At 41.7% G+C, this 25,945-nt stretch overlaps 2 protein-coding genes and 1 long non-coding RNA gene across 3 annotated transcripts in view; 2 read left to right on the plus strand and 1 right to left on the minus strand.

The window, feature by feature from the left end:
• The window catches only part of LOC107833221 (uncharacterized), a 22,459-nt gene extending 21,624 nt beyond the window's left edge, over nucleotides 1–835 (minus strand). The window contains exon 1 of the long non-coding RNA XR_001658937.1: nucleotides 820–835. This is a non-coding gene — a long non-coding RNA (uncharacterized LOC107833221). The remainder of the gene's footprint in view (nucleotides 1–819) is intronic.
• The window catches only part of LOC103153329 (ras-related protein Rab-37), an 18,576-nt gene extending 4,107 nt beyond the window's left edge, over nucleotides 1–14,469 (plus strand). Inside the window, exons 3-9 of the mRNA XM_007574210.2 lie at nucleotides 2,859–2,900; nucleotides 4,850–4,916; nucleotides 5,064–5,116; nucleotides 5,521–5,586; nucleotides 7,537–7,593; nucleotides 7,677–7,753; nucleotides 12,194–14,469. Of these exons, the coding sequence (XP_007574272.1) occupies nucleotides 2,859–2,900; nucleotides 4,850–4,916; nucleotides 5,064–5,116; nucleotides 5,521–5,586; nucleotides 7,537–7,593; nucleotides 7,677–7,753; nucleotides 12,194–12,299 (468 nt within the window). The 3' untranslated portion in view covers nucleotides 12,300–14,469. The remainder of the gene's footprint in view (nucleotides 1–2,858; nucleotides 2,901–4,849; nucleotides 4,917–5,063; nucleotides 5,117–5,520; nucleotides 5,587–7,536; nucleotides 7,594–7,676; nucleotides 7,754–12,193) is intronic.
• A 1,477-nt stretch (nucleotides 14,470–15,946) lies between these two features.
• LOC103153330 (Na(+)/H(+) exchange regulatory cofactor NHE-RF1-like) overlaps nucleotides 15,947–25,945 on the plus strand; it is a 27,617-nt gene continuing 17,618 nt past the window's right edge. The window contains exon 1 of the mRNA XM_007574211.2: nucleotides 15,947–17,026. Within this exon, the coding sequence (XP_007574273.1) occupies nucleotides 16,364–17,026 (663 nt within the window). The 5' untranslated portion in view covers nucleotides 15,947–16,363. The remainder of the gene's footprint in view (nucleotides 17,027–25,945) is intronic.

Raw genomic sequence — 25,945 nt, forward strand, 5'->3', positions numbered from 1 at the left:
CTTCCACTTAGCTTAATGAGGTAATTTTTTTTTTTCTCTAATGAAATCAACAAAAACAACAAGTGATCCCCCTGACAGGAGTGCCATCGGCCCAATTAGCGCCTGTTTCCACGCGGAATGCTTCGTCACTCTGCGATGATAGCACCAAATGTACAAATCCTCTCGCCAATCAGTCAAGTTCACAGACCACTTGTGCTGCTAGGAGCTTTGGACGGCTTCGTAAATGTCTCGGCAGATGCCTGCCCACGTCTCTGTCTCCTGGAAAGATTGGCCGTGGCTCAGCTCGGCCCTGGAGGAGTCACCCTGCTGTCGGATGAGCTCCTACCTCGTCACACGCATCTGTTGCACAAAGAGACACGCCACACATGCGAACAAAGGCAGCGGCTGGTGGTGGATTTCAAGCAAATGACTACTGTGCATCATCCTCGTCTGTGCAAGAGTGGGGAAAGAAAAAAACAACAAATAGGCGCCTGGGCCTCGAGCTTTGCTTCGCCTCCTGTCAAAAGAAAAACATGTGCAGTGATGGCAAGTCAAGTATAAGGGTGTTCGGTCTGAGAGGAAAGTGTGTTGCATTAGCCAAAGTGATGCTTAGTCTCTCAGCGGACACAAAAGAACATTGTCCGTGTCTGACAGATTTATTTTTTTATTTATTTTTTTTAAATGCCTCAAAATGTCACTTTTGCTTGTACAAAAGCAACAAGTTTCCACCGAGACGCTCCGACGACGGAGGAGGGGGAAAGGATGCTGGCTTACATTCATTAAAAACCATAATTATTCGACACCGTTCATTGAGAAAAAGTGACTGAGGGGTGTAATTACCTTTCTGTCTCCATGCTCGTTCACAAGCAGGCCTCCGAAGCTGCTTGGTAACAAAGCAATTTGAGATAAACAGTTGAGTCAATATGTTGAGGATGTCCTCTTTGCATGGTTAGGCAGGCAAGGCTGGCAGCTTTTACATGCCGGTCTATTTTAGGCCCGCTTCCTTGTAGCAGTTTCTCAGCATGCAGGCTGCTTTCACGTCATAATTGGGGGGGAGAGGGGGAAAAAAAAGGAAACCCATGGCAACTAATGCAAGGGTTGAAGTGTGTTCCCTCTGCCAAGGCTGAGGCTTCAGCGGGTGGCGGTGCTCGCTGTCGCCGACGGCTCGACGCGCAACACTGAGCCTCAGCAATGTCATTGAGGTAGTTTGTTGCTGCGTTTCCTCGTTGAGCAAGTGGATGTTTGGCCTTTTTTTTTTTTTTGCGGGCTGTTAGTCATGACCTGTCACTGATAAGGTGCTCCAGGAAGTGCATTTTTCTTGCCTCACTTCCTCCTTGTAAGCAATTTGTTGTTGTTTTTTTTTTCTGTTGTGGTTTTTACTTTGCTTCTTGGTTGCGACCTGTTTCGGAGGTCATGACGACCAAGAGAAAGCACAGAGGTTTTGCATCCAAACTGTGGTGCATTTACAGCGCTGCACAAAGAATTCACACCCTTTGAGCTGTATCACTTTTTTTTCTTTTGTTAGCAAGATTTTCTGCGGTAGACCAACACCAGCTAAAATCTAATTGTGAAGTCACAGAAGAAGAATGCATGTTTTTGTTTTTTTTTTTAATTCTTGCACATAAAAATCACAGAAAAACCCGTTTTAATCTGAGATGGCTAAACGAAATCCAGTTCAAAGCGATGCCATCAGAAGTCATCTAATTAGTAAAAGGAAGCAGCTGTTCTCTGAAGACCTCAGGGGTTTGTTGGAGAACAACAGAGAACAAACAACATCAGGAAGAGCAGAGGAGCACAGCAGGCAGGTCAGGGAGAAAGTTAAACAAGAGTCGGGTTATGAAGCGACATCGCAAGCTCTGAGCAAATGTGGAAAAGACAAACACAGCAATCCACACTCTGTTGGTGACTCTAGAGGAGCTGCAGGAAAGGAAGTTCTGTTTTTGTACGACACATTTTCAGCAACACAAAGTGCTTTATGTGATTCAGAGGAAAATAAAACGACAAGAAAAAGAGCAAGAGAGAACGATGACGGGTGGAAAGACGGACAAGTTTATGATGTTCTAGTTATTAATCGGGCAAGTCTAATCTGGTGGGTTTTTAGTCTTGATTTAAACGAATTTGTGCGTTATCATTTTTGGAGGTTTATTGGAAGTTTATTGGAGATTTGTGGCATAGAAACTGAATGCTGCTTTTCCGTGTTTGATTCTGGTAATGGGGGAAGCAGAGCAGACTTGAACCAGAAAACCAAAGTCGTCTGAAAGGTTGACACAGTGACTCCTGGTCTGTGATGTACTTTGGTTCTAAGCCAGTCAACATCTTGCATTACCAACAGTGAAAACCACAGGCTGCTTTGTGTTGGTCTATTCCATCAAACCTCAACAGAACGCATCAAGGTTTGTGTTTGTGACGAAACGAAACCTGAAAAATCTTAAGGGGTGCGAATACGTTTACATGGCTCTGTACAGCAATACGAAATCCTCATGCTTAAGAGTATCGCCGCTCTTCTCAGAGCGCCCGTCCGCAACACTTTGGGAGTCGTACACTTTCCCAGACTTGCCTTGGGTCTGCAGGAAATCAGAGGGCACCCCTACAGGGCTGCAGGAAATTAACGGGGGAGTCCGTTGTTATGCTGCCAGCCGCCTTTCTCACTCTGCTGTAATTAAGTCTAATCCTGGGACCTTGTTACTGTGTGGGTGTTGCAAATTACTTTCTCTGCCAGCATTCAAAGCCACTTTTAGCCGCCTTGTCTCTCCTGCCGCACGCTGAGTCGCTGCGCTTTTTTAGCCCGCCCCGTTAAAAACGCTCGTCAGCCGCTTCCGTGCCATTTTCCAAACATATGCTGGATTGTCTTTCACTGCCGCTCCCTCTTGTTTCCGCAGAATAAAGTGGTGGAAGTTGACAACCTGAAAGTCAAGCTGCAGGTGAGAGCGCTGTTATCTTTTTTGCTCCTTTCAGATCCTATCAGCTCATCTCGCTGATAGATTTGTGACCTAAGCTGAACACTCGTCCAAGTAGGTGTCGCAGGAGCTAAATAAACACGTCGGTGTGAAACGTGCTTTAAATTGGTTCGCCCGGCTGCCATTTTTAATCCATTCCACCCAAGGCGCACACACTCCCCCTCCCCCCCCACCCTTTCATCATGACCCGTTCATTCAACACTGAGTGGGAGGTGATAAAATTAGACTCCCTTCAGTAGCTCCTGTAAATCATCAGTTTCTCTTCCACACGTTTTTCACATGACACAGTAGATGCTCTGGTAATAAATAGACTCTGACAGTAAATTTAGCCCCGAGAACAAAAAAGGAAAGTGAGATTTAAGAAGTCTGTGTTATCATTTTAGACGGACAGGGAAGCAGAATGTAATGAAATGAATCCTCCACACTTTAGCATAAAGGCCTTTTCCTCATAGGTTTTTTTTTCACTTTTTAAATACTGATTAGGCTGAATTTCCTGTCTTGTGAATAATCTGATCATTTGAATGGAATGTTCTCTTTTATTTCCTATTTTGAAGAAATTTTCAGGAAATTGGCCTCTGTAATTTCTCCTTATTTATACCAAAGTGAAACTAGAAGTGATAAATCACTAATTAACCCTTAATGCACAATGTAAAGTTTATTTTTGGAAAGCTTTAAAATACTTTAGGTACACTCATTTTACCATTAAATAGTGGTATTTGTATTTATAACAGCTGCGCTTTTGGAAAAAAAAATATTTATCTAATAACATGCCGTTTTTAAAAAAAAAATAAAGTTAGAGTAAAGCAGACATTTCTGACATTTTAAGTCTGGGATCATGCTAATGTTATGAAAGCTACATTTTTAGCTTGTCTGCCAATGAAGAGGAAGGGCACTGTGTTCAAAAGTTATATTTAAAACAGCTGTATTTATTAAACTTCCGTTTTGAGTAGTTCTATAATTTCTTTAGCTTTATGAAACATTAAAGCTAAATGTTTCATAAAGCTAAACATTTAGCTTTATGAAACATGTGCAAACATGAAATGTTTTGCACATTTCATGTGTTTTTTTGTCAGGCGGCCATAGTGGTAAAGGCTTACCAGCTATTCTCAAACAGATTAAGGAATAAATGTTAATTTGATTTGGATCAGTCAGCCAGAATCCATTAATATTTCAGGATGAAGTTTACTTTTGATCTGCAAACCATAAAACAAATTATCTTTTATTGCAGAACCAGAATCTCACAAATTACATTTTTAGAAATCGAACCTTTAGTTTGAGAATAATTATTAACTTGGCAGAAAATCCTTTTTTCTTTTTCAGACACATTTGATGTATTGCAACATATTTGTCTTCTGCTTTTACTTTCAAGTGGCATATGTTTTTTTTTTCCATACACTTGAAAACATGGGACATAAACCAAAAATATTAGATGATGAAAAGAAAATACATCTATAAGTAAAACTTCAGATATTAGGAATTACAAACTATCGGGGAGTTGCATGTTTTGTGTTCCAGCAGTCGTCAGATGGTTTAAATCGAAGAATATTTTTATTTTAAAATGGTCTAGTCCAAGTTCAGACTGAAATTTAATTGAGAATCTTTCCAAACACAAAGACTGTTGAGGCTTGTGGTAATAATTTGAAAAACAAAAAAAATCAAGAGGTATGAAAACTTCTGCTAAGCTCTACGCCAAAGTCAAGAATCCCTTTATATGGTATTTTCAGCAGTGTGCATATCAGATTACATTTAGTAAAAAAAAAAAAGGACTCCTCAGACTATGATCTGCGCTTTCTTTGTACTGTGCTTGTAGATCATTAATATTCCATGGTGCTGCTTCGTCTCTGGGCTGGTTGGGATTAGCTGGGAGGTCTTTCCGTGTCGGATCCTGTGTAATTATGCCGCTTGTTCTGCAGATCTGGGACACAGCTGGTCAGGAGAGATTCCGCAGCGTAACGCACGCCTACTACAGAGATGCCCAGGGTAACCTTTGCAGTTCATGTTCCACTTCTCCACGCCAAGTGTGAGCGTGTGTGTGTGCGAGCGTGTCGGTGATGGAGCAGCCGAAATTCACGCGTGAATGAAGGCGCTGACGGTAAAATCTGCTGTTCTCTTCTTATTCTTTTGCAGCGTTACTTCTACTTTATGATATCACCAACAAGCCATCTTTTGACAACATCAGGGTAAGACGCCCCTTCCACCTCCTTTCCTTATCATCCTTCCCTCTCTGTTTATTTTTTATTATTTTTTTCCCCCCTCCTGCTCCTAAATCTCACGCTGAACGATTCCGCCTCTCCACATGCAAAAGCCCCACCTGGGCCTGTAACTTTTCCTCTCAGACCTATTTAGAAATGACGCGCCGCTGTCGTCTGCCTGGCTCCATGCTCCCCAGTTTCAGTAATGAAAAGCAATAAAGGCGCTCAAGGATAAGAATGACTCCGTGTCGGCATGATTGATAAGAGCGCGCTCACAATGCAGCGCAGCTCAGGAGAAGAGCGAGGAAAACAAGAAGAAGAAGAAAGCGCATTCTTCAAGTGGTCCCTGTTTGTTTTGGTTACATCTCCTCTTCTTTCTGTACTTTTTGAAGGCTTGGCTGACTGAAATATTCGACTATGCCCAGAAGGATGTGGTCATCATGTTGCTCGGCAACAAGGTGAGCAAAGCTTCATTTTCTTTTTTTTTTTTTTTCTTTTTGTGTGTGTGTGTTTTCTAGACGATGGGAAGGATATTGGTTTCTTTAGCGCAGTTTTAACACACTCTTATCACATTCGGGCAGACATGCGAGCGCCTTAAAAGGTGGAAAATTTTTCCAGTGTGACACGAATGCATGAAGGCAAACTGTGGTTTGCTTATTCCAACACAAACATGGGAAATGTGGAAAATGTGTCCTCAATAATGCACTTTTGTGACAAAGCATTTCATAACACACAAGTTTACATCTGACAAAAATAATCGGGAGTAAAAACAAAAACTGTTTTCAAGGATAATTTCATTTATTGAGGGATCAAAACATACTTCACTCATCACACACATGCCTGGTTACTCTAAAAGCAACACACCATGCCCCAAATTAAAGAAATTTAAGAACAAATGAGAAATAAATGAACAGAAATCTACAAAGGGTTACTAAACAAATGGAAGCGAATCATGTCCCGGTGGTGAAGCTCCTCTTCCAAAATTACTCCATGAGCGGACCGACGACTCGTCCAGGAAGTCGTTAAAGATCCCACGGCAACATCCCATCCACTGCAGGGGTCACCTGCCTCAGGAAAGGTCAGAGTTCATGGGTCAACAACAAAAGACTGAGCAAAAATCTGCATTCAAAGGTGAAAGTTATATAGTCAGTTGTTATAAAACTTCCTGATGTTTCCCAAGATTTTCTAGAAAGTATTCCTTGGACTCGAGGGAGAGAAAGGTGGATGTTTTTGGACGGTTTGCGTCGTAAAACAAACACACCTTTTCAAATTATAACAGAATCATTTCGATAGTGAAGTACGATGGAGACATTGTGAGGTTCTGGTTCTGTTGCCGTCAGTAAAAACCTCAAAGAGAGGACAGAAGTTTGTCAGCAAAGCTTAAGGCTTCTTGGTTTATGTTGCAAGACCATCATCCAGAGCACGTCAACAAGTCCATCGAATTGTGTAAGAGACCTCAACAGTAAATGAATTAAACTCATAAGATGCTTTTCTGTTCATGCTAACGACTCAAAGCGTTCCATTCGCTCACACTTGGACACCAGGACACGGATCAGTCGGGATCTTGGGGTTAGGTAGCTCATAACCTTTCATTGCTTTCGAAGAGAAAGGCTTTGGATTGGCCTAGTGAAAGTCTGGATTTGAATCTGATAGAAATGTTAAGCAAAATACTGATGCTCGAGATGTGGACGAATGAAATCAATTCTGGCAAGAGAAAGTGGGCTGTGATTCCTCCGCTGCGACGTAAAGGACCACCACAAACTCTTGATGGAAGTTGATTCATCGAAGGATGGCACAACCGTCGAAACAATTTCTTTTTCACAAAGGGCCAGGTTAGTTTGGATTGGATTTTTCCCGTAATAAATACAACCACTGTTTTCAAAACTCCTTTCTTTAATCCAAGCAGGTTATCTTTGTCTGACATTAAAAAAAAAGCAAAGACATGACTTCATAATGGACTCTGTAACTTGCCCCCTCAGCATTTTCCCCTTTTGCTTTAAACCTCTGCGATAACTTCTGCCCAGAGCAGGGGAAAAAAAAAAAAGCGCTTTAAAGACGGAAAAATCCTTCCCCTCATCCCAACCGGCAGTCACTGCTAATTTATCCAAAAAGCTCCCTCTGGTGGTTCAGCGAGGACTCATCAAAGGGTCGTGGGTGTCACGTAGCAGCAGCTCAGATCATTTGCTGTGAAAGCAGCAGGGCTGGCGGCGGCGGTCTGTGCGAGCGCTGCTCTTCTGCTGGGGGTGGAGCCGCTGACATCCCATCATTCCTGATGGAGCCGCGGCTCAGGCAGCCTGGCAGCCAGATAAGCAGGCTGACAGGACGGTGCATCACTGTGGCTAATTTTCTGGTGAATCTGTGACCCCCTGACATGTTTCTCTCTCTCTCTCTCTCTTTCTCTCTCACAGTCAGACATGGCTGCAGAGAGGGTGGTGAAGACAGAGGAAGGAGAGAAGCTGGCCAAGGTAATGAAGGATGTCCTCTAAGTGCTTACATCCACGTGGAAAACACTCCGCCGGCGCTCTTCCTAATGTTTTTTCCGTTTTAGGAATACGGAGTGCCGTTTATGGAGACCAGTGCGAAGACGGGGGTCAACGTGGAGCTGGCTTTTCTCGCAATAGCAAAGTAAGTCCTCCATCCGACCGCGAGACGTCTTGGCTTTAAAGTGTCGTTTCTGATGGAAGAGCAGATTTGCTCGGTTTTTCCTTCAAGTTTCTCATTTTGTCCTTTTGTTCAGTGATTGCTGAAAGAGTGATTATGCGCCTCTTTTTAATCAGCTCAGTGTGCTGCCATCAAGTGGTGACAAAAAAACTTTCCGAAGTTGAGGCATTAAAATTCATGACGTCAAAAACGTGAGGATTTATTCAGGCGGTGCGGCTCCAAGTCTAAGTCGGAGATTAATATCACCGTTTGCCGACTCGGCTGCTTTTAAAGTTGCAAACAGTTTCAGATAAGATGCTTAACAATCAAATAAAAGTCATAAGCCTTGCACAGCTTGTTTCTACTGTTCTTGAGTTTTTCTGCTGCAAGCTGCCCGTCAAATGCATCACACAGTGCACAGTCCTCACATTTATTTACACCTCGGCAAAAAATTCTAACGTATTTTTAGGAGATTTTGTGAAGGGGGCAACACAAAGTTTCTGGGTTTCTTACATCGCTTGTGGTAAACTGCAAAGTGGACGTTTCAGTGGCTTTCTGTCTATGTGCCACATTTCTACAAAGGCCGGATTTATGGAGTGAATAAGTAAGAGTTTGTCCTGTCAGTTGAGAAACTGCATCAAACTTTTCAGCGGATCATTTGTCAGATGTGTCGATGCAACACGTCTAGACTTCTCCATTCATCTCCACGCATGTCCGATACGCAAGTAGGCTAACCTACTGCTAAATGTTCTACAAATCTATCATTTTCTTGTATTTATTTTTATTTAGCCAATTGTTCAGGGTGTCAGAAAACCATTGTGAGAAATAAAATGTTGAAATCCTACGAGATTAGGTAATCAGGCTTTATGGTACTTACCCTGTTTAAAGTACTATAAAAAAAATATCCATTAAAAGTATATCACTGAGGCGACTTTAAATTGTTTTACTATCACCAGATGAAACATTTCTCACTTCAAAAGCCCCATTAGCTCCGAACGACAGCATAACCCGCCGTCACAAAGTTAATCCACCAACAGATTGCACTAAATTTTGCACCTTTCACTGCTCATTATGGGGGGGAAATGAAATTTAAATTGACGGGGAATCATTTTTCTCGCGGGTCAGACGACCATGTTTCGCATTAGGGGGTTTGCATTTTAATCTCGCTCGTGCTCGCAGCCGACCTTCTCTGAGTTGACCTTGTTCTGTTCCTCTCGGGGATCCTCGTCGTTGCATTTCGTGCACGGACGCCGCCTCGTCCCCGTCTGACTCCGGCGTCGTCTAATCCAGCGTAATGGTTCTCGGCTAATTTGGTGTCGGCTGCTGTTGTCTCCTGTTAATGGGATTGCGTTTGTTTGAGAACTCCCACCTGGTGTCAGACGTTTTACGGTGTAATTTCTATTCCTTGTGTGGATGCCCTTCAAACTGAATGGCAAGAAATAATTTATTTTTTTCTTTTTTTCTTCGCTTTTCCTTTTACAAGCCAGGTCGCTCTTGCTGCATACCAACAGCATGTTCAGTTTGGAAATGTCATTCAGACCAATAAAAATGGAGATTTATTGCTGGTGTTTTTTTTTTGTTGTTTTTTTTTATTTGCTTCATCAACAACACAGACGGCTAAGAAAGACAGTGATTCGTTTTGAAATATTTATTTATTTAGAAAAAAATTCTTTAAATCTTGGCAATAAAATGTAGATCAGCAAAGACGTTTGATATGCAGAGCTTAGATTCTTTTAACATTTTATTCACCATTCCAAATATGCGATCAGTCAGTGATTTCTTATTTAGCAAGAGGGCAAATATATTTTTGCACAGTGCTAAAAATTAATGATATTATATTAATATAAATATAATAGTATTTGCATATTTATTATATACCAATTAATTTATAAGATTATCTATTTAAAAAAATTATTAAATTATTTATTTTACAATAAATAATTTGATAATTATTTAATAATAATTATTAATAAATAATTAATAAAAACAACATTTTTATTATTTTAAAACTATAATTTAGATTTATTCTGGTTATTGTCTGATATTAAAAGGTTGTTTCATCATTTTCTTACATCTGAGCGTGACAAAAAAAAAAAAAACAGGAGGAGAAGAAATGTGTAAGCAGCAGATGCTTCATCACAACACTGTTACTCTGGTGTGTGAGTCAGATTTATCTATAACAAGACAAAACCGCAATCTGTCAAATGTGATTTAAACCGGCGGAGTCCAGTTGTCCTGATCCAGGGGACGTCTTCAAGACTGTCTAATGAATCTCACAAGGCAAGTATGGGCATATAATTTCTATCTTTCACTTTTATAAATGGTTTGAAACCATAAGGTTCAGTTTACAGTGCAGTAGCTGACTTGTAAAATCAACCTGCTGGTATAAAAACACAACCAGTTTTTTCCTCATTGTTTGACAGTGAGGTTCCATCAGATTGAACCTCACTTTCAGTTTTAGGTCGGTTAGTGTTAGGATAAATATTTATTTCTAAATCCCTAATTTATTACTTTTTTCTGTAAGTCAGAGGTTTGCGTACGCTAAGATTACTACATCTTTGGGTTGGAAGCTCAGCTTTTAAGGCAACACTACGAACCAAGTGTTTTCTCTTTTTGGCATTATGGGGAAATATAAAAGAAATTGGAAAGAAAATGTGAACCACCACAAATCTGGTACATTCTTTGCTACAATTTCCAGGTGCCTAAAGTTGTCTCGTTCATCAGCTGAAACAAATATGTGCAAGTATGAACACAAAATCAAAATGTCCAACTTATCATCCTGCTCAGGAATTCAATTCAATTCAATTAGAAAATATTCGATTAATCCCAAAGGGAAATTAAATGCTGTTGTAGCTCATTTAATAAAAAAAAAAAAAAAAGATGAACTCCTTCTTGAAGAAGCTTTAGAGGAGCTTGCAAGCCTGCAGAGCTGTGAAATACGGGGGAATGGCAGCGTCATGTTGTGTTGGTGTCTTCCCAAAGCTGATGAGGAACGAATATTGAAGTGACATCTCAGCCATTAAATAAAACTCTACACATGCTGCCAAATCACTTGCAGAGTGGTGAAAGGATAACATCTTAGAGAGGCCATCTTAAAGTCCTGATATCAATATTTTCTCAGGGAAACATTTTGGGTGGGACTGAAAAGGTATGTATGGAAATACGACATACAAATCTGACTCAGTCACCAGTTCACACTGGAGGAATGGGCCAAAATTCCAGCAAAGCACTTTGGAGAAGCATCCTAAACATATGGCATGCCAAAATGCAACTCTACCAAATGCTAACGAGCTCACCTTTCTGACTTTGACAAAACTACTTAAAAATTTGAAGCAATTTCGGTAATCCTAACAGACCTAAATCAGAAAACGTTGTTTGGGTTTAAGTGCGGGTTTTCTTTTTTTTAAAAGGTTTTTGTTGGCTCTAGTGGCCTTTATTTGAAGGTAGTTCAACAGGAAAAAGGGGGAAGACATGCGGCAAATGTCACCAGGCCAGGAATCGAACCTGCGACCAATGGCATGAGGACTAAGGCCTCAATACATGGGTTGCGCTTTGCCCCTGCACCACCACAGCACCCCCGTTTAAGCGCGGTCTTTAATTACACAGACAGTATCAGCAATTTGGTGTTTTATCTGCGTCTGAGTCTCAGACAACGGAGTCAAGAAGTGGCGTCTGGTTTTTAGTTTTTGTTCACAACTGAAGGCCATGAAAGTAATCAGTGAGTCACCATTTTATTACAGCTGAGAGATGTTTGATTCATCTGCATGCTACTGGAGGATGAGGTGGAAAAGGCTCTCTCACTGCACAGCAAAATTAAAATGTAAAAGAAAATGTGGCAGAGTAGTGAAAAGAAAACCATCTACTACACTTACAGGAGAAATAAACGGGTCGGTTCTAATGTCTATAATGAAGAAATAGCAGCTGATTCTGCAAACCCCCTTATCACCATAGATACCGTCTCGTGAGCGCTAACTTCACCTCTCCTTGCAAAAGCGACCGATCCCGTCGTAATGCGCCAGTCGCACAGCCTGCGTTTCGAACCGACTTGTTTGGCGACGGCGTTTTTGTTTGGCAAAAGAGACGAGAATCATTCCACACCAAGAGCTTCGCCTCCAGTGGGGCTTCATTAGGTTGTGATTCGACAGAGTTTATTGTACGTAAAAAAAATCCGCCCTTGGGCTTAAATGTAGGCGACGTGTGATGTCAGTTTGAAGCACAAGCTGTGATAAACGATATTCCACCAGAGGCATTTTGATCAAATCTCAATGCTTCTGCTCTCCTTTCTCCCCTCCTTCTTTTTTATATTCTTGATTTGTTCGCCCTGTCTGTGCTCCATCCCACACATCCACCTCCTCTGCTTCTAACTTCCTGTCTCTGCCTCCCTCCCGCCCTCTCTCTCTCTCTCCTTCTCCTTTTCTCTGTCAGGGAGCTGAAGCACAGAGCAACGCAGCTGCCAAATGAGCCCAAGTTCAAGCTTCACGACTACATCGAATCTCAGAAGCACAAGTCTGGCTGCTGCAGGCTCGGGTAGCAGACGCCGAACGCCATGCAGAGAGACGGATAAAGGGTAGAGAAAGGATGGAAGGAGGGAGGGAGGGATTGAAGATGGGGTCAAGGTAAAAAGAATAAAGATAAAATGTCAGCTCTCTCTTATGAAAAGCCAATCCAAGCAACCATACCCCCCACCCCCAACACACACAACCCCTCCCGAGAGGCGGATGTTCTTCTGCGCAGAGCTTTTGGCTGAGTGGAAGCGAATCTGGACTTACTGCCATCCCTTTGCTGAAATGTGAATTTAAATAGTTTGTGTAATGTGTAGAAACGTTCGTGGTCTTTGTGGTGACAGTTGTATCCGAGTACAAATCAGGAGTAACAATCTGAAATGCTATACCCGTCTGCAGGGACTCCCTTGACAAGCGGCAGGTTTTCATGGACCATCAAAGCGACTGTTGATGTGGATATAGCATTTTATTTATTTTATTTTTATTTTTTTTCTCTCTGTGTGAACTGAACCCCATCCTTCTGGCCTTACAGTCTCCATCTTCAGTCGAGAGCTCACAGTCAGGTTGTAGCTAAATGGCCTACATCTGTTCACATCTGTACTGCTGTTAGGTAGAATAAAGCCAATATTTCGAGGGTAATTACCAACCTCGTGTCTGTCTGTACGTTCATGTCGAGATGCTGTAGGTGTACCGTTCCAGTTACAACTTCATGGATGTTAATGTCACATTTATTTAGGCATTTAATTATATTTTTAAACGTACTTTTTTCTTCGTGTGCCGCTTTTCCAACATTAAACTTCAATGATTTTTCCAGAAAAGAACCGGAAGTTTAATTTGCGGTCGTTCTCCAACTCACAGGGCGTCGAATTGGTCATTCAACACTGGGGAAGACTTAAGTGTGATGGTGTCAAATTTTAGTCTACAATAAGTTTTCAATACAATTAAGTTATTGGTTTCTAGAAAATGCTAGTTTTAGTGGTTAAATATTCCTAAGCGCCATAAATGAGCTTCCTGTATAATTCTGGCTTAACATATGTCTTCTTTTCTTAGCAGAACGAGCGCAGTTCAGTAAAATTGGTTGGTTTCTCAGGGCAAGCCCAGCAGAGGGACACAAACTGTACATTTTCAACCTACTTCTTTAGGTGAAGGTAATTCAAGAATATTCATAATAGCCAGCTTTATCCATTTAAAATCCAGTTTTATCGTGAGTGTTGGATCGTTGTCCTGTTTGAACACCAAACTGTTACTAATATTCGACCATCTAGTTGTTGACTTTTAAGTAAAGTAGAGGAGTTTGGGGTTAGTCCTCCGTAATTATTCCCTGGACTCAAGTTAAAAATCATGTAATTTCCTCCATTTTGTTCACTGGATTGCCTGGTTGCACTCGTAGTGTAAGGGAACCCTACAGAGTCAATTTGCAAGTAAACTGAGACTGATGATTTTGTGTTTTGTTGCTCACCTTCTTGGTCCACACCAGAGTCTCCCATTAAACTATCCAATGAAACGAACTCTGGTCCGTTTTCAGTGTACCAAACAGTGAAAGCGCCTGAGTGAGCTCAATTTTTGCCCCATCTGACTATAAATCTGAAACGATGCTTAAAGTCTGAAGGCCTCGTGAAGAGTGATGCCCTCAAGCCTCCGTGTTCCCTGGGTTGTTTATTAACGTCCAAATTAATTTGGATCAAGTGGTTTAAAACTCGGGCACAACTTGTGATCCAACAGGACAATGATCTCAAACACACACACCAAAAAAAAAAACAGGGTCAGTGTCAGTAAACCGATCAAGTTAAGTGAACTCTACTTATTCTGCTTTGAAGAGCATTCAGATATTCCATCTTACGTTATATGTTGCACTGTCAGTCGATTCTGGAAGAACAGTTTCAAAGAAATCCTTAAAAGTGAAAGCTTACTGGGACGTTCATACAAACGTCTTACTGGTGCTGTAGTTTCACCCCATATGAATAATAATAATAATAATAATAAAAAACATACTCATACAGATTCCTTCACGGCCCCCAGGCATTATTGTGTCTCTTCTAATGATGGATGTTGTTGTTGAGGCTGTGCCAAGCTGTATTTGTTGATGCACCACATTCTGTATTACTTTGTACTCTGTTCATTATGAATGTTTGGTTGTCTCTCCCTCCTCGGAGGCGTCACAGTGATCACAAAGTGCCATTAAAGTGCTTTGTTATCGTACGAAAGATATAAAAAGTATATTTTGTAATGTATGTGATGTTGCCTTATTGAAGTCGGTCTTGTCTGTGCTTCTGCTGTGTGTGTGTGTGTGTGTGTGTGCGTTTGTTTGTAATACCTTGTGGGGACGATTTTCCTGACATATGCTACGTTGTGGGGACCAATCGCTCCTCGTGGGGACCNAAAAGGGTAAAGGTAAGGTTTAGGCTGTAGAAATTAGTAGAAATGAATGGAAGTCAATGGAAAGTCCCCACAAAGATAGCAAAACAAACGTGTGTGTGTGTGTGTGTGTGTGTGTGTGTTTGTGTGTGCGTGCGTGCGTGTGCGCGCGCGCGCGTGTGCTGGTGAAACACTGGGTCCGCCCTGAACGGCAGGGTGTGTTGAGGTTAATGGGCCACAGTGTGGCAGCAGCTCCCTGCTTATTCTCCTCTGTGCACAATAAGTAAAAATTTACCACCGCAGGACAGATAATAAAAATCTTGAATCTGAAATTAATAGTAAAAGTAATTTAAAATTGTATTATTATTATTATTATTGTGGTATTTTTTGCTAGCAGTGTGTTACTTTTTTTTTTTGCTTTTCTTTTTTCCTGTTTTTGAAGTTACAGTGGGTGGAGTACACACGTGTGATTCTCTGACACCTGAATTCGGCTGCCCATCTCGCCCCCTCATATCCATCCATAGCATGAGTCACTCTGCAGATGCAGAAATTAGTTGGTGCATTTCTTTGTTCTTTTCTGTTTTTTTTTTGTTTTTTGTTTTTTGTTTTTTTAAAAAGGAATCGGTTGATAAGCACAAGAAAACAGCACTGAAGCTCCATCTGAAAGGAGAACAAGTGGAGAAACTCACTATGTACCCCCCCAGAAATGATCCTTTCTGAATGCTAGCTCACTCTAATGTAACTGGATATTTCTGAATGATTACCAAAGCAATCTGAGGCAAAACACATGGGCACTCAAACTTTCACCCCCGGGTTTAAAAAAAAGAAAAAAAATCATTAAACCCCACGCTGGCTTGGAAAAGCATCATCTCAGTTAATTGTGCACTGAATCCCAAGTTTTCAACTAAAAGTGTTTTTATATACTTTAAAAACTGTTATCTTTGGTAGATTTAGTGATGGGCTCCATTTTCAAACGGATTATTTGTTAATGATCTCTGTAAACGTGTATAATTCGTCCTTTAGGTGAAGGAAATTTAATATGCTGAATATATTATAGAGAAGAGTTTCGTGGCTTGACAAAAGAAAAACAAAAGCAGATAGATAGATAGATAGATAGATAGATAGATAGATAGATAGATACTCTGCTGCGTTGTCTGGCGACACCTTGACTAAATTATAAACAAGTTTGTATTTTATAAATGGGGCGGAAAAGGAAGGGCTCGCCCTGGGCGCCATTCATGCATGAACCGCTACTGTTTCTGGATAGCCTCGGTTTGTATTCACTCATCCACTCGTCCCCCCCTTTTGCATAAAGCAGCAGCTGGGCTGCTCCGTGGACGCACCTCCCTCTTCCTGAGTGGCTTTCCCACTTCTGCAGCAGCAGCGAAACGCCTTTACAGCTGAGTGAGTTTAATCAGGCTCAGCTCTGATCGGCAGACCCGGATCCAGGACCCAGCAAAAGCCAGAGTTTGGACTGAACCAGGCGTCCTCGCAGCAACTTGTGTGAAAGTGAGGAGTAGAGAGTGGGACACTCACCGGCGCGGTTCTCTGTCCCCTCCCCGCCCCTCTCACGGACTTATCTCCCCGACAGGACGGGGGCCGGGTGTTTTTAAGGGATACCGCTCAGTCTAAAACAAACACACCCTCCCCAGCAGCATCCTGAGAAGTCTCAGTCACTTCCACTGAGAGGGAGCAACAGGTTGAGCCGCGCTGTGAAGGAAGGAGAGAGAAGCTCACCATGCCGAGCAAAAGCCAGTATCTGCGCCCCCGGCTCTGCACGCTGCACAAGGGGGACAACGGCTACGGCTTCCACCTCCACGGGGAGAAGGGGAAGACGGGCCAGTTCATCCGCCTGGTGGAGCCCGACAGCCCGGCCGAGTCGTCGGGGCTCCGCGCCGGAGACCGGCTGGTGTTCGTGAACGGCGACGAGGTGGAGAGCGAGAGTCACCAGCAGGTCGTGTCCCGGATACGAGCCACCGCGGGCCCGCTGGAGCTCATAGTGGTGGACCCGGAGACGGAGCAGCTGCTGAAGAAGCACAACTTGAAGTGTCTGAAGGAGTACGTCTCCGAGGGGCTCCCCTTACCTCTAGAGGAGGAGGAGGAGGAGGAAGGCGAGGAGGTGGCGGTGGAAAAGGAGAAGGAGGCGGAGGAGGAGGAGAAGGAGAAGGAGGTAGTGGTGGAGAAGGGGGTCGCGGAGGCAGACGGGACAGAAAACGGGGATGTGAAGGTGGCAGAGGTGGAAAATGAGGAGGAGGTGGAAGAGGTGGAGGTGGCTGAGCAGGAGCAGGAGCAGGAACAGGAGGAGACACCCAGGGAGCTCACTCCGGTCCCGGTGGTACCGGACAGGAACGGAGAAGTCCATCAACAAGTGGAGAAGAAGCTGAGCATCAGCTCCGAGAAGGTGAGTCAAATACAGAAATGTTCATCCTGCATCATGTCACAGCATCCACCTGCTGGCTGCTTTAATTAGGAAACGCCTGATTCCAAAGACTTGATTGGAAACAGAGACCCACTCTGTCAGTCTGCCTCCTCTGAGACAGTGGCGGCTGTTGCTTAAACGGCGCCTTGGGCAGCCGCATGCCTCTGAGCCCCCACTACCCCACCCCACAAGGACCCACCCCCTTACAGTAACTTATAGATAAGCAGGTTTTACTGATCTGTAATCAACAATATCTCAATCTAAGCTGGTACAAAAGCGTAGAGAATGTTTTTTTTTTTCCTTTTCATAACTTAAGAAAAAGATTTCATGAACTTCAAATTGTGCTTTAAGGAATCTTTAAGAGTAAAGAATCCAGCTCAGATCTTCAAATCAGATGTCAGCTTTAGTGCCAATAGGTAACTGTGATGAACAATTTGGGTCCACTTGACAAGTTGTATTTTTTTAATATACATACATATGATGCTCAACGTATTCGTGACCCCCCTGAATGTGCCACCCTGGGTGGTTAGCCATAATGCTCATACAACAAATATTCCCATTTCACAGAGGAATCTCCTGCAAATAAAAGATGTTCTGGATTCTGACACATTTAGGTTAATCGTCGAGTCAAATGAAAACAAGCAGGGGTAAAGTTAAGGAGAATAAAAAACAAAACTTCAGATTCTGCCGACTGCAGCAAATCGACTTCGCCAAACAGCAGGGAACAATTTGGTTCTGTTTATTTAATCTTCACACCATGAATCCCTTTATTTGATTTTGTTTCACCCTTTCATCTTTGCCTGCTAAACATTATGGGGGACATTTTTATTTTTTTTCCTCAGCCACTTGTCTCTGTCCTCTTTTCTGTGTGTGCGTGCGTGTGTGAGGCTCTTTCACTCGAAGCACTTGAGAAGACGCTCCAGTCGAGGACAGCTGTGGCCCCTCGCTGAGCTTTGCTGGATGTTTACCCCGGAGGCTGTTTCTGTCTGTGTCCAAATAACACTCATCCTCAGAGGGGCAGAAAAAAACGCTAAATTAAACCCGTTAAAGCTGCTTTTATTGTATATTCTGCAAACTGAACCTTAAACGGTTCCCACTGTGCTGCAGGAACCTGATAAAACGTAGAAAATGTTAAGAATAAAGACGCTTAGGAATCACCTTGTCGAGAAGACGCTTCAATTTTTAAAAAGTAGATCTGCTTTTTGTTCTTTTTGCTTGATGACTTTCAAAATATATATATATATATTCATAAATGTTGCAATCTGCTAGGTTATTATGGAGGAATCTAAGGAGGACTGCAGTTTTTATTAAGCTCTTGTTTTTATGAAATACAGGATGAGGAGATCTGCTGTTTCCCCTCATTTGTATAATTTATCTGTCAGTGATGAGAGTTGCATTAATATCCTGGAGAGAAATCAACTTATTTTTTCTCACCCTATAAAACTGTGGCGAAAATGTAAATCTGAGGTTGTGTGTGTTTTCTCAGAAAAGCATGCAAAAACCTGATGGGACTAGAACTTTTTTTTTAAGTGATAAAATAATTCCTAGAAATGGCCTACCTGATAAATTGGTGCAAACTTCAGCTGCTGTTTTATGTTGAACTGGAGAATGTCTTTTTCGCTCCTGCCAGATGTTTAAAACTTAAAAACAAAAACAAAAAACAAAGACACAGAAACCATTGTTAAGTTTAATGCAATTATGTTTATTGAATGAATCTTAAAAGCAGAATCCCCTGCTGCTCTACATTCGTCTTAGTTCATAACAACAATATAATGACAGCTTTGGGTTTTCCGGTGCAGGCAGTTCCATTTGGATTCATGTTTCTGGTATTTAAAAGATTTTTTTTTCTTCTCTCTCACTCTCTCTGTCTCTCTCTCTCTCCTTCTCACATGAAAATAGCAACTGCCCACGCTTGTTTGTGCTCCGCACTTGAGCATTGCTGGGTTATGTTGTTTGTCCTACGAATACACAGCAATTGTTCTTGTGTTTACTCCCGATACTCTCCACAGATGGCCTAATGGAGCTGCGGCAGTTCACTTGAGTCTGGCACGCAACCTAAGGGGGAACGGCGTCGAGGCAAAAACAATGGCGCTCCCCAACAAAGTCATTTTCAAGCGTTGGGGTTTAAATTCAGCAGCTTCCCATCGCCACAACCTAGCCAAAGAAAAAACCCAGAGTGAATAATGTTGAGCAGCAAACCCAGTTGGGAATTCTCTTTGCGTTAAAGATGATTTTTCCATCGACATCGGAGCACGTCGTGGTGAAAATTAGACTCTAGAGACGCCTTCAAGTCTCTAGTCTCTGCTTTGCAAGGGCACCTCGAGGCGCATGTTGCGTTAACTCAACTGTTTCTGGAATTTTCTTCCTGCATCCTGTCTGGCATTCCTGTGTCCAAGCCCTGTCGCTCAGCCAGTGACATACACACACACAGAGAGAGAGAGAGAGAGAAACACACACACTGATCTCATACACTCCAGGCACACTCCACTCCGGTTCAGCAGTCGAACTCTTGTTTCTCTGATCTCACCTTTTTTTTTTTTTTTTGCGGCCCGAACTTTGTATGTGTACACACTCTCTCTCTCTCTCTCTCTCTCTCTCCCTCTCTCCCTCTCTCTGTCTCTCTGTTTCTGGAAGCTGAGGAGGCTAAGCTTTGCGGTTGCCACGGCAACGCCGTGTTGAGCGCTCGCGCGCGCGCTTGCAGGCCTTGTGAAAGTGTGCGCGAGGACGGAGGTAGGTGGAAGTGAGAACGTGTAAGAGGAGGGAGGTGTGAAAAGAATGGATGAGCAGTGATTAAGGGTCAGAAACGTTCAGCTCGCCCCGGGAGAACAGAGCCCGCTATCGTCACTGCAGAGCGGAAAAACAGACCAAAGCACATCGGCCGTTCCAAAGGTCATTGCTCTGTTTACCACGCTGTAAAACTTTTAGGCAGGAAAGTGCCTGGAGGATGTAGCCTCCGCCATTAATGAAAATATTGGGCATAAGGGTAAAATACATAGAAATTGGAACGCAGAAGTTGAATCATGTAGTCGAGCACAATATTTAACTATTTAAGTGCTTAAAAGTTAAGGGTACTTTCTGAATGTTCATGCCAAATTTATTTATATCGGCGTGTGTCTAGGCAACGAAATATTGTAGCAGCACAAGAATAAATGATTGGTTACAACAACAACAACAAAAAAAAAGCATAAAGCGTCCCAGAAACTGAGATATTCTGAGCAGGGGGTGATTGTTGGATACAGTCCAGGAAATTAACGATGACAAAAATATGCTCTAATTCACATATTATTATGAAAAGATTTAGACAGTCTAGATGTCTGAAAGTGGTAGTTTATATTTTTGAAGTGGAGTTATGCAGAGAATTTATCAGCAGTCAGTGTCTGACCTGCAGTAAATGGTACTCGTCTTATTTTGGAGAAACATAAACAATTTTGGATTTAATTTGAAGTCAGAACTTCAAAATGTGTAACATCTAAAGTTAGTATGTTCTAGATAAAAGTTGCCTGTTGTTAATATTTGAAAAAATTAATTAATACATGCTCACAAATAGAGGTTATGCAGTATCATGGTTGCCTCTGGTTTAATACTAATAGTAGATGTAAATGATCTTGCAATAAATAATTTATATCTGCAAGATACTGACTGTTTTTTCAAGGTAACCCCATATAAATCAAATCAGCTGGCGTTTCCCTTTAAAAACAGAAGAAAAGAGCAATATTTAATGTTGAAGACCATCAAGGGACCCAAAAAGATCAAAATAAGGACCCGCAAACATCAAAACTTTTACCTTGAAATAATACATATTTAGACAAAATCAAATCTTTTGAGAATCCAGGCATTCACATTAGTCTGAGTTATAGGTAACTTTCACATCTTTTACTGTGAAAGTTAATTTCTGAGAGAGCTTGAATATTGAAAAGAGAAACAGTCTTCATTGACAACACTTTCGTTAACACACCTTTTTGACTGTTCTTGTGTAGTGTGGGTATTACGTACAGCCTTTAATGCACAATGTTTTCAAAGTATTGTGTGCAGCACTATTTTTTTTTTCTTTCAGAAAAGCAGCTTCACAAAAACCGGGTGGGAGTAAATTTAGTTTGTTATGTAACTTGGAGCTGATAAGGCGGTTGTTGCACCTACCGGGGTTAGAGAAACGATTAACTGTGTAGTTTTAAGCAAAATCAATGAGTTCACGACTGCTGAATCATGTGCTTTCTTTTCATCATTAGTGGCAGTATTTGCAAATAAATAATCATCCAAATGAGCAATGTTGCATTTTAAATTGTACATTTGGACCAAATTTAGCCATTTCTAATAAAAAACAGTGCCTATGATTCAGATGGTAGAAACAGGGTGTGATGTGTAATTTTGGAAGCTCCCCTCTTCACCACCGGCTGCTTTCACAAGCTTGTCTTTAAACTGTAATTACAGAAGAGGAAGAGCACTTGTGTCAGATGAAATTGGCTGTGTCTAGATGAAATCTCAAAAGCAGGGAGGCGTTTCTAAGTTTATATCTGTGTGTGTGTGTGTGTGTGTGTGTGTGTGTGTGTGTGTGTGTGTGTGTGTGTGCGTGTGTGTGTGTGTGTGTGTTTGGGATTCTGCAGCTCCTAGATGCCACAAACACACGAGGTAGAGTTTGTGTCAAAGTGCCCTCTGTTTGCCATTTCTTCTCTCTAATCTGATTCCTATAAAAGCTGCTTATTAAAGAGCCTGGAACCGATGTGTCACCAGTCACGCCTGACACAGTTTTATTCTCACTTTATTTGGGAACCTGTGCAGAACGGCTCGTTTTTTGCAACAGACTCATCCCCAGCGTAGTTGAGAGGAGATTTAGTTTAGATTTTTATGCCCAAAGCATTAGAGATTACATTCATGTGAGGTTTTGTCGGGTTGTATAGGACAGCTGTGACTCAGGTGAGGAATATTTTAACCATCTAAAGCTTCCAAACACATTTCCAGTTTCTTAAATTCCTGTTTTTTTCAACATTAAGGATTTTCATCAAAGTGCTTTTCAAATGTATCCATACGCCGTGGCATTGTGTGCATCTGATTGGGATTTTTCAGTCTATCAGTTTTTTTGTCTGATAGACCAACACAGTGTAGCACATCAATGTAAAGTTAAATAAAAAACTTGCATTGGTTGGAATTTTTTTTTAGCAGAAAACAATCTGAAAAGTGTGGCGTGCATTTGTCTAAGGAGTCAGAATCACCTCATTCGCGTCCGCAGATCTTCTGACGGCATGTCAGACTGAACGGTTTGATTAATCATCTGTGGATGTCAGTTATTTCTGGGTCTTGCAGACTCTACTGGTGGAAGGAGAACCTCCAACCAAATCTTAACTCTTTTGCAGCCTCTTATAAAGTTTCTGGCATGTTTGCAATTAATTTATTTCTATCCATCTTCCCATCAGCTCTGAGCTGCTGTGACCTGCTTTGATTAGCATTATGTGGAACATTTATCAACATATATATATATATTTTTTTTTTTTACTTGATGATGGCATCTGACAAAATTCAATGCTTATCGCTTATTTTATAATTGGTGACTGTATGACGTTTTCATGATGTTAAGCATTTGTACTGCCGTGTTGCTGAAATGTGTCGCACAAATAAACTTGATTAGACAGAGTGTCTTCATCTGCGTGTTTGCTTTGGCCCCTAACATTTTAAAATTGGAACCCATTTTCATTTAGCTATAGCGTTTTTTGGGGGGTTTTTTGCGACTCCATTAAGCAGAGATTTGTTCAGCTGTGGATCCCTGCAGCTCTTCTATTGTTACTGTGGGTCTCTTGGCTGCTTTCTAAATAATAATCTCCTTGCTCCGCCTGTCAATTTAGGTGGATGGATGTGCGTTGTGTTGTCGTCTTTCCGTTGTCAGATGATGGAGCTTTGCGAGATATCCAAAACCTAATCCTGCTTTAAACTTCTCCACAGTTTTCTCCCTGGTCTGATGTGACGTAAGACTGGACATTATTACATACTAAGGGTTTTTTTTTTTTTTTTGAAAGTAAGTGGTTGGAAGAAAAAGCATTGAAAACACCTAATGCGGTATGAATAGGGTGCGTTCGCCAGCAGAGTTTGAGCCATTACTCAAGTTACTGACATTGAAAGGCATGCTTTAAGGATTAGCAGGTTGATGAGGCTGATAATAGAACAGACGTCAGCTTTGAGAATTTATTTGCACTGGAGGCAGAAATGGGCACACCTACAGTAACTATTCGAGCCAGGATGGTCAGGAGGAGGTTCAGACCTCAGGACGTTAGCGCTGGTTTCCTGTCATTGTTGCTGGCGTAGGATTCTCCCACTTCCTTCAGCTTGATCCCTCTCTGACCCATCTTTCAAGGACAAACAATCTTTCATCAGTCAATCTTTCATCTAAAAAACAAAAACCCGTATATCCCATTATAAACAGTGATGTCAGTTTGGTTATCTGTTATCTTCTGCCTAAGAATGGACGCTAAGCTTTGGTTAAACGCACTCAGTTTGTTCAGCTGATGGTTTACTGCCTCTGAACGTCTGGTTACTATAAAAGCTACTGTGACAAAGCCAGGTTATTATTCCCCGTTTGTGTAACGAAGCGCCGTCTGACAGGATCAGATGTACTGAATGATTCATTCAGACCACCTGCGGACTCCCGACTTGAACATGGCGTCGTCGCATTTTAAATTTGTTCTGTGTGGGCGTTTCAGGCACATGTTGAGGTGGACACGTTTGCATGCGCAAGTGCATTCTGGAGCGATTTCTGTTTTGTTTATAAGACTTGGACCTTGAGAAAGGTTTGTATATTCCTGATTGCAACATGTTTCCCTTTTGAGAGATTAGAGCTTCGGCCTGAGATGTAGATACAACAACAAAACATTCAGTCGAATTTAGTGTTTATCAGAATAAGATAGATAAAGAAATACACCAAGTGCACACATACGGCACTTCTAAAATGAAGCTGTAAGGATGAGATCGTCTCGTTGCTTTCAGGTGATGTGCGTCTTGCGTGGAAACAGTCATCAGAACATTGTGGCTCATTTGCAGTCATCCGTTTTTTTGTACATCGTTGACGTACTGATACAAATGTTAGTTCTAATTTCTCTTCAAAAATAAAGTAAGTGAAACTAACAGCATTTAAAATTTTTCTTCTAGCCTTCCTGTTTGTGGGTGATCATTAATTTTGTTTACAATTAGTAGAAGTGAAGCCACGTCATGTTTCTGAAGGAATCGATTTCTAAAACGAGAAATATTATTACAGAGTGGCCGCTTAAAAATGTCTTTAGCATCTTACTTTAGCAGCTAGCTGTGGATAGCATTAATAAAACAGTAGTCTTCTATTGTATTTTTGGACAACATACATTTTTATCTCAAATATGAAATGTAGATTTCCAACATTTGCTGTTCTCTCCCTCTTGTCACCTTCTGAAATCTTCCACTCTATCACTTTCTCAATGCCTGGATATAAAATGCACATACATTGTAGAAAACACAGTTTTCATTTAAATAACTTGTAATATTTGTTGCAGCCTTTGACCTCAACATAAACACCTTTCTAGTGCTGCAAATAGATAACTTTACCCAAATCGAGGTGCTCAACAGATTAGAGTTTTATTATCGCAAACCGTGTTTATTCCTAGTGAACTTTCCTCAAGTCAGGCATTTCTAAACCACTGCCAACATTTCTATGCATAAAATCTTAACTAAATTTCATAGCAAACCTGAGAGATAAAACGGATCACTGTTGCTGCATTATGTTTAGCTTTTGCTACTACCTTTTAAAGTCTTGCTCTCTCTCACTTTCTCAAAGCCTGAATAAACAGTGTACTCAGGGTGCAGTGTCATGTGGAAAATATGTTTTTCTTTTTTAAGTTATTCTAATTTTATTTGTAAATTTAACTTTTAATAGTCAATCACTCAGTAACAGTGTTGTACTATAATCTAGTTCAGGGGTGGGCAACTCCAGGCCGCGAGGGCCGGTCTCCTGCAACTTTTAGATGCAGCTCTACTTCAACACCTGAGTCAAATAATGAGGTCGGTATCAGGACTCTGGAGAACCTGACTGCACTTAGGAGGTGATTCAGCTGTTGGATTCAAGTGTGTTGGACCAGGGAGACATCTAAGAGTTGCAGGACACCGGTCCTCGAGGACCAGGATTGCCCACCCCTGATCTAGTTTCACTTATCCGTGAGGTATTTAAGGATTTATAGAAGAAGGATATAGATAAAAATAGTGTCTTTAGTGTTGCTGCTTTGACTTTGAAAAGCTGATGTAAGCAGAGTGTTGTCATGAAAGACTGCACACCCTCTGGCAATGTTTTCTAAGAATGTCCTGTGCAATATTTGGGGGGAAAATAGAGAAACGTGACACAACACATAACAATCTAATTGGTGAAATAACGATCAGAGAGCAGAGATAGCTTTTTGAAATGTATTGATATGTTTTTATATATACATCCACTAAACAGAGTGGTGCCAGGAAATGAGAGGAGGAAGAAACAAGGGTAGGGCAACACAAATCCTCAGCTGGCCTTCAACTGGGAACCCTGTCATTTTAACCCTTAACAAACACAGACATCTCTGTGTGCGATTTTCTTTTTTGTGTGTGTGCGCGCGTCAGCTCATGTTCCCCTGTGATGCTGCTTAAATGTCAATTCAAAACAAAAGCTCCCTCTGGTAAATGTTTAGCTCCAGATAATGAGGTGAAGAACACTGCATCGTTTTAATAATCAGGATCAAAGCAAGTAATCAGTCTGGAGGGTTCTCCACAACGCGCCATCATAGCTACTTAGCACTCTATCCTGCTGAAAACTGTGTGACATCAGCCCAAACAACAGGGCCACTGTCTCCAGGTCAGGAGTGGAACCTGAATCCTGTGTGTGTGTGTGTGTGTGTGTGTGTGTGTGTGTGTGTGTGTGTGTGTGTG

The sequence above is a fragment of the Poecilia formosa genome, unplaced genomic scaffold, assembly GCF_000485575.1.
Source record: "Poecilia formosa unplaced genomic scaffold, Poecilia_formosa-5.1.2 Scaffold346, whole genome shotgun sequence".
Taxonomy (NCBI): Eukaryota; Metazoa; Chordata; class Actinopteri; order Cyprinodontiformes; family Poeciliidae; genus Poecilia; species Poecilia formosa.